Genomic DNA, 8,441 nt, shown 5'->3' on the forward strand with positions numbered 1-8,441 from the left:
ATACATGCACTGTTTTATCTTTCTAAAATCTAAGAAATTTTAAATTCTCAAACCTATTTGTTTACAATAAGTGAAAATAAGAGAACATGGTCTTGTATTATTAGTATTATTATTGTAATTATTAGACTATAGTTACATTTCAATGACTCTGTTTACTTAGTCTTACTACATCCCATGCTCCAGAAGGAGGAAAGTGGAAATAAATCCCATCCTCCTCTATATGATTACCATTCATTTCAAGTGTCTGTCTGGACATACTCAGAGCACTGGTTTTTTAAAACTGTGATTGAATTTGTACATTCATTTGCCATGAATATCGCAAAACATTCATTTGTCCTAGGATGTTCCTATTCTATTGTGTACCTCAGTCTCAACAAAAGTTTTTGGATCTAACACTTGATTTGGTGATCTCAAAAAGACCCACATAGAGGCTAAAGTCTTGCGTATAATAACAGACACTCTGATTCAATCTTTTCCTTTTCCTTTGGCTTCCTTGTGGAGGTATCTGTTCAAGAGATACAGTCAATTTTAAGTACTAAATCCAAGATTAAGTAGATTTTGGTATCATTTCTAAGATACATTCATTTCCTTCCATTCTACAGATTCAACCAACACTTCCTTCTAGATTCTTGCATGTCAGGCACTCTTCCAGACACTGGTGATATAGAGGAGAATTAGATCTACTTTGAAATTTTATGGGGTATTTTAATATACCATTGTAAGGGAAATGACAAAATAGTGCACATACGAAAAATACAATTATTTATTGGATTGGACATAGCCTTTTCTTTCTTCAACTAGTGGAACTAATTCATACCTGAGGCAGTGGTATGAACAGAAGGACCTGTAGTTCTAGATTGTGGCCATTGCTGTAGTTATACATGGGACAAACAAAGTCCAACTACACAAAGTTCAACTATAGAAGTCCCAGTTCACATCCAATTTGGACAAAGTCACAGGGAGTGAAAGGCAATGGAGATCCTTAAAAGTTAAGACTCTTTACACATACTGAATGGTTGTGGGGGTTTGTGCCAGTGTATTTTATAAGTGAGTTGATTAAAAAGAAGCTGCAAAGTTGCTTTTACAACAGAAGTAATAGAGAAGAAGGTTTACAGTGTTTAGTATGTAAGTATATACTTAATAAGTAGACATAGGGTAACTATTACTGAAGTGGGAACTAGCTGCTAGATCCCTACAATGTTGAGATAGATGTCCCAGCTGCCTACTGGTTGTCTGCACATCACAGTGCTATGCTTACGCCATTGCATGGATACCCAAGAACTTTTGCTCTATTTCACATTTGTGCCCTTCTTGCTTTCAATTACTCTTCAAGGACTATGTTCAATCTACTTAACTTCCTGAAGGTGTTCCTTCTCAATGACAGTGTTCCAGGTTTCCTATCCTTTGTGTCTGTGCCATCCTGTTATACTTGATTGTCTATGCATTGTCCTGCCACACTGCCCCATGAGAATCAGCATCTCAGCCCCAGGTCTGGTAGAAGAATCACCAAACGGAATATATTTTCATGGAATTATTGAACTTGAATAGCCAAACTTTCCATTTGTGATGAAGCTTCCTTGAATGTTATTGAAAAGTCAAAGATGCACTAGAAGATGTGTGCAGACATGCATGTTTTGGTTTTGAAATTCCGCTAGTGTAGAGGAGAAGATGAATCCTCATGAACCTTGTGCTTAAAGCCCAGATATCTTTGCTTGAAGGGCTTACAGGGGACAAACAAGAGTCTGTCTCCTTAGGAGGTAGGAACTGAGGGAAAATGAATAGAGCTCCCAGTGTGGCAGCCCATTCCATTTTATTTCTAGGAAGATTGAGTGCTTATGTCCTATTAAGATATGTAAGCAGAAGCATCATAAAGACTGAGAAATGCATTTGCTCTTGTTTTCCATCAAGCTGCTCACATGAAGAGGAGATGTAAGCAGACAAATGATGTGTAGGTACTATTCACTCATCAAGTATTTAATTGTGACATATTTACCGAGCACCTCCATGTTCTAGACCCTATGGTTCCAGAGATCCTAAAAGCAAAGAATTCCATTTTCCCCCTTGTCTCACTCCCAAAGTCATTTTTGAAACCTTGTCTAACCATAGGTCTATGGATATTCTCACTTGCATATATTGCACACTTGTAACTTAAAATGTCTAAAATCGATTTGAGCATTGTTATCAAGAACTAAATACTTCTCTTAGCTGATACTATCATTCTTCTTGTCACAAGGGCTCAGTATATCTGAATTATCTTTGAGACTCTCACTTACCGCTTATTTCTTTTTCTTAGTCTTTTGTAACCCTTCCTGAATAAATAACTTTTAGGTTTATTTCATGATTTTCAATGATTGTTCATAGTTTACTTCTAGAAATTTGCAGTTCCTCCCTGATATTAACGAAGTTGTGCAATTCCTTCCTCTTGTGTGTAGAGTGGACTTAGTGACTTGCTTCTTAAGGGAATATCAAAAAAGTGATAGGATGTTAGTTCCAAGATGAGGCTATAAAAGACTGACTTCTATCTAGTTGACACACTCTCCTTTGCTTTGATTGCTCCCTCTGATGAAGTAAGCTGCCATGTTGGAGAGACCCATAGGACTAGGGCCTGAGGAAGGCCTTCAGCCAACAGCCAGTAAGAAACTGAGCCCTCCGTCCAATAGCTTGTGGTTCTGGCCAACAGTCATGTGAGTGAGCTTGGAAGTGGATCCTTCCCCAGTTGAACTTTCATATGAGACTGCAGCTCCCAGCTGACACCTTGACATAGCCATGTGAGAGACTCTGAAGCAGAAGATTTAGCTAGGTCTTGACTGATTCCCATCCCACACAAACTGTGACTTAAGGAATGTGTGTTGTTTTAAGCGACTGTGTTATGGGTTAATATGTTACACAGAAATAGATTACTAATAAAGTAGTAACTAATAGTTGTCTTTATTGCATAAGAGCATTGTTGGTAACATTCCCTTTCTGACTTGAAATGTCAGTCATGCCTCAACAATATCAACAACAAAACTCTGCATATCCCTCCAGGGCAGAGTTTTGTGGCTGAAACTTCATGAATGCTTAAATGTAGTTTCTGTTTTGCTGACTATCCTAGAGTCCTAGAAATTAAGCTTCAACAACCTGAACCTTCTGGAATTTCTCAAACAAGTCCAGAATGGCAGGATCACTCCTAAACCAGCCAGTTTGTGTATGTAGATACATTTATCTGCTTATGAAAAATGTTGTGGAGGTTTAAAACCAACCTTCTTTATATAGAAAAAAATCAGATGGTAGGACCAAGTATATATGACCTGTGTAGAATAAGCTAGAATCAGTTTAATATCTAATAATTCCAAAGAAAATGTCTCCACCTTGAGAAAGATATAGATTAATCCAAATAATTAATTGGTGTCATGTTGAAAGAGAAGTAAATTTAATGGTGTTGTCCTGAATTCCATTGCTTTCCATCTCTGTGTGTGATGAGGTTGTTTTGCACGTGTAAACAGTCCAAGGCAACTTCCTGGGTGGATTTTGCTGGGTTTCTATCATTTGCAGGGTCCTACAGTTGAGAATATAAACTCTGATTGCATATATCTTTGGTTACTTAAAATTCTGCCCATTCACAAAGGTTTTTCTCAAGGTCAAGTCAACAGAAATATAAGAAAGAGGAATCATTGTGAAAAGTAGGTAGGATCTGAAGAACAATGATGCCAGAGCAAAGAGGGAGCCAGGCAGTAAATAGTCATTTGGTCTGCAGATGGATACAGCTGAAGACAAACCTATGTCTTTGTTCAATTCTATGCTTGAGCAAGTAAGTCTCATATTAGATAATAATTCAGAAAATGTTTGGGTGATGGGCAAAAAATAGAACACATGGAAGAGCAATCAACAAAGAAGATGGTATTTATCTCTATAGGAGCTTCTGGATGATTAGATGTTTGTTTACAACTAGCCTTTAGAAAGTATGAGGCTAAGTGAGGGTTGTCTTCTTGACCAGTCCTCTTTGGACACTCTCCTCCAGTGTTCTATGTTTTGGATCCTGACCTTCTAGCCTATTATCATGCTATTTCCAGGCTTACTTTGATCACCATTCCATCCTTTCTATTAAATTTTCTTTCCTCTTATCTCCTTCATTTCAGTTTGGTTCTCTGTGAATCCAAATGGTCCAGTAGCACTTCCAGCAAATATTTCTAGGTATTAAGAGAATCCTTTTAGAGATAAAGTCTTAGTCCTTCTCATCTAAATCAATTGTGATTTCTTAATAATGTGTTATATGTATGGAAGAAATCGCTGGAGTTCATCAGTTTTCATGTTCTCCTCTTTTTACTGGGGACAGAGCAGGATCACATTCTCCAAACTCCCTTGCAGTCAGTTGAGGCCATAGGACTATGAGCTGGCCAGTGGATGTGGTCAAAAGTGATACACATTACTTTCATGACTGGCCCATAACCATCCCTCTCTTTACCTCATAATTCTTAATCCTCTCTCTTTTTCCTTTTTTTGTGGATGAATGGAAAGCATTGTGAGGCTCTGGAGAGAAGTGGAGCCAAAGATGGAAGAAACGGAAGCCTGTTTCTCTAAATGAATGTGTGACACAACTCTTACTGTAGACCAGCATTGGCCTGTGACATGAGAATTAAATAAACTTTTACTGTGGTTAACTACTTCTGTTTTGAACTTTTCTGTCATGGTGTTTAGGTGTCTGATTAATACCTGAGTGACAGCTTTTATGGCTTGAGCTTTATCATAATGGGAGATATTGTACAGTAAAGTCAATAGATCCCAGCAAAATACCAAATGGATTTTTAGATTAATCTTCTCCTAGCACCATTCTCATTCCATTCATTTCATAGAGACTAGCAAATTCTCAGATTCACTGATTAAAGCCTCATGCTTTCTATTATCCTGTCTTTACCTTCTAATGGATTGAATGGGAAGTGTAAGGAAGTTGTGAGGTCTCTGTGTGAAGAAACCATGAGGACCACAAAAGAGAAATGTTAATCATGTGATGTGATGTGATGAAGGTGGTAGCTAATGCTATGGGGGTAATAATATAGTAATATATAAGTTTATCATATCAACATGATTTACACCTTAAACTTACATGATGTTACATGTCAATTATATCTCAACAAACCTGGAAAAAAAACTCCCAAGAAACAAAAAAACAGAAACAATGAGACATTTGGGCCTATCCAGTCTGTGATTGGGATAATTCTGCTCTCTAATGGGGATTCAGTTGCTTCCCATGGGAGTGCTTAGCATCTGTGTTTGCTTAAGCCTTTCATGAATCCAGGTGAGCTGTCCAAAGCCTCTACTCATCAGTGTTAATTTTTCCTGAATACTCCCAATTACAGCATTACCTCCTTCTGCCAGGAGGAAACCATGGCCTTGGAGTGATTTGGGGATCCTCTGTCCCTAGTAGAAATTACAGATTTGCATTGCTCAGGAGACCACAGATGGAGTTTTTCCTTCCAAACGTCAAATACTGGTATTGACTCCAGGAGTGTACTACTTCGTGGCTAAAACGAGCTCACTGTTGCATGAACGTGGCACACTCTTACATCAGTCTTTCCCTCCACAAATACTGACTTCTTTGCCTAGACTGTCCCTTTCTATCTTTTTCCCCTTGAAAAGGTCTCCTCACTGTCGAATGTCCTTTGAAGCTCTCAAGTAAAGTGCCTACAATATTTCCACTGCACTTTGTCCATATCCTCTTATAGCATCTTGGAGTGTGCCTGTAGGACAGTGACTATCTTTAATCTTTCTGCAGCAGTCTGAATCCCACCTCTGCCAAGCACATAATATGTACTCTGTAAATATATGTGGAATGAATAATTGAAAGCGAGTAGTGGAAGACATAATGGGTCTCACCTTAAAGCGGTATCACCCATGGGTCCCCAGTACGTACTATAGGACCAGCCTCTTTTAGGACCCCATGGTATCCATAGATGCCCCTTTCTTCTTGGCATTAAGGTGATCTCTGGACATTTTGAGGAAGTGAAATTTAATATCTATCTTTAAATTTCAGTGTTAGCACATCCTCATAGAATTTAAATCTTTTCTGAATGCCATAGTCGTTTCTTTAGTTTCCTCATGGCTGACTTCATTTCCTGATTTCTCAGGGTGTAGATCATAGGATTGAGCAAAGGAGAGATGACAGTGAAGGTGACAGAAATGGCAGTATCTGTGGGGAGGGCAGTGAAGGGCCGGGCATAGACATAGATGCAGGGCACAAAGTGCAGGGTCACCACAGTGATGCGTGAGGTGCAGGTGGAGATGGCTTTCCTCCTGCCCTCTCCGGTATGAGATCTCAGCATCCTCAGGATGACTGTGTAGGATATGAGGAGAAAGAAGAATATAAACCAACTGACCAATCCATTATTAGAGATCATCAGGAGCTCCAGAGTGAAGGTGTCAGTGCAGGCGAGTTTGAGCACCTGGGGGACATCACAGTAGAAAGTGGCAAGAACATTGGGTCCACAGAAGGGGAGGGGCAGCAAGAGGGAAATTTGCACAATGGAGTGGACAAAGCCCCCCACCCAGGAGGCCACAACCGGGCTAGCACATCGTCCCCTATTCATGATGGTCATATAATGGAGGGGTTTTGAGATGGCTATGTAGCGATCAAATGCCATCACAGAGAGAGAAAAAACATCCGCACCTCCCAGAAGGTGGAAGAAGAACATTTGAGTGACACAGCCACTGAAGGAGATGGTTTTTCTCTCTGACAGAAGATCAGCTAGGACCTTAGGCGCTGTGATGGAGAAAAAGCAGATGTCAAGAACAGATAGATTGCGGAGCAGGAAGTACATGGGAGTGTGAAGGTGAGCTTCGCAGGTAACTGTAACCATGATGAGGAGGTTTCCCATCAGAGTTGTCATGTACACGAAAAACAAGAAGACAAATGAGACCCAGCTCAGCTCTCGAGACTGGGTAATTCCCAGGAAAATAAATTCTTTCACTGTGGTATAATTTCCCTGCTCCATTGGGTCCCAGATCCTTTTTGAAGTATATCTCTGGAAGAAATAAAAGTGCAGTTAAAGAAAGTTTTATGAAATCTACTGTTGTCTTTCTGTCACTTGCGTCTGATGCTTTCCTGGGGAGGAAGTTCATCTTTTATGTATGTGGCCGTGCCTGCAATTCTGTGCCACCAGTGGAAGAGGACCCAGGTTTTTGACTCAGTCATCCAAACAGGTAGGTTCTATCACTGTGGCCACTGAAACACAGGTGACAGATCCGTGAACCTATTCAATTGTACTTTTAATACAAAATATGACAGTTATTAAAAAATAAGCATGAATTTGATATGAAGAATGTTTCTTCACAAAAGACACCATTATGCGAATTAACAGACAACCTGCAAATGGGAGGATATTTACAATACGTATACTAAGAAAAGCTTCAGGTCCAAAATATGTAAAGAATTTTACAAATCAGTAAAGAACAATAGATGTTGAAAGAGAAAACAGCAGAGACACTAACCAAAACTTTACCAAGGAGGATATTCAAATTCCAATTCAACTTCATGAATTATCAGGGAAATGTAAATTGAAATTACAGCAAGGAACTACTACCTACATACCAAAATGGCTAAACTGAAAAAGATGAAAAATATCTTGTGATGGTGAAGACGTGGAACAACTGGAACCTCTCATAGCCTGCTGGTGGGTGTGCAAATCGGGAGAATCACTTTGCTGTCTGATTATATCTGCTAACGCCATTATCTATATCCATATCCATATCTATACCTATATCTATGTATATCTATCTAATCACCTATCTTAGAATGGATACATATATATAGTTCATTCAGTTGTACGTATTGATTTTTCTGAGGATACATCTCCGTCCTCAGAATAATCTATTTCACTCCTAGGAAGTATGTACATATGTGCATATGTCATCTCCACCAAGATGTATCCTAGAATATTCATAGAAGCACTGTTTGTAATTGCCTCAAACTGGAAATGACGCAAATGCCCATCAACAGTAGAAAAGATAAATAAATTGTTAAATTCATACAATACCATAGAGCCATGGGAATGATCAATGTATGGTACATGAAACAACACAAATGTCTCATAAGCACAATGTAGAGTCTAAGCCAGGCACAACAGAGTGTGCACCCACTTATTTTGTTCACATAAAGAACAAAAAGTATACCAAACTAAAGGAAATATGAGGGAGGATTTTGAACTACTGAGAATGTTCTGTTTCTTAATCTAGGTGCTTGTTACAAAAATTTATTGCTTGTGTGAAAATTCATTGAGCTGTACACTAATGTGCATTTTTCTGTATGTTTGTATATTATCCTTCAGCAGAAAGTTAAAAATAATGAACATGGTGATTATAACATTTTAATCTCATGTCTAAAGAATGACTTTCATCCAAGTGAGGTTTAATTGACGACCCACTTCATAATGGTTACTTTTATAGTTATATAGTTACAGCCTTTACCA

The 8,441-nt window shown here is 38.7% G+C and overlaps 1 protein-coding gene across 1 annotated transcript; it reads right to left on the reverse strand.

The window, feature by feature from the left end:
* Window positions 1-6,032: 6,032 nt before the first annotated feature.
* On the reverse strand, window positions 6,033-6,968 carry LOC139040772 (olfactory receptor 4D9-like). The gene has a single exon (XM_070487769.1). It carries the CDS (start codon window positions 6,966-6,968, stop codon window positions 6,033-6,035), a length of 936 nt encoding a protein of 311 aa, XP_070343870.1.
* Between the last annotated feature and the right edge of the window lie 1,473 nt (window positions 6,969-8,441).

This window comes from Equus asinus, chromosome 17 (assembly GCF_041296235.1).
Source record: "Equus asinus isolate D_3611 breed Donkey chromosome 17, EquAss-T2T_v2, whole genome shotgun sequence".
Taxonomy (NCBI): Eukaryota; Metazoa; Chordata; class Mammalia; order Perissodactyla; family Equidae; genus Equus; species Equus asinus.

What these genes read in the sequence shown, in the direction of transcription:
- LOC139040772 (XM_070487769.1), bottom strand. Translation starts at nt 6,968, where the DNA reads ATGGAGCAGGGAAATTATACCACAGTGAAAGAATTTATTTTCCTGGGA.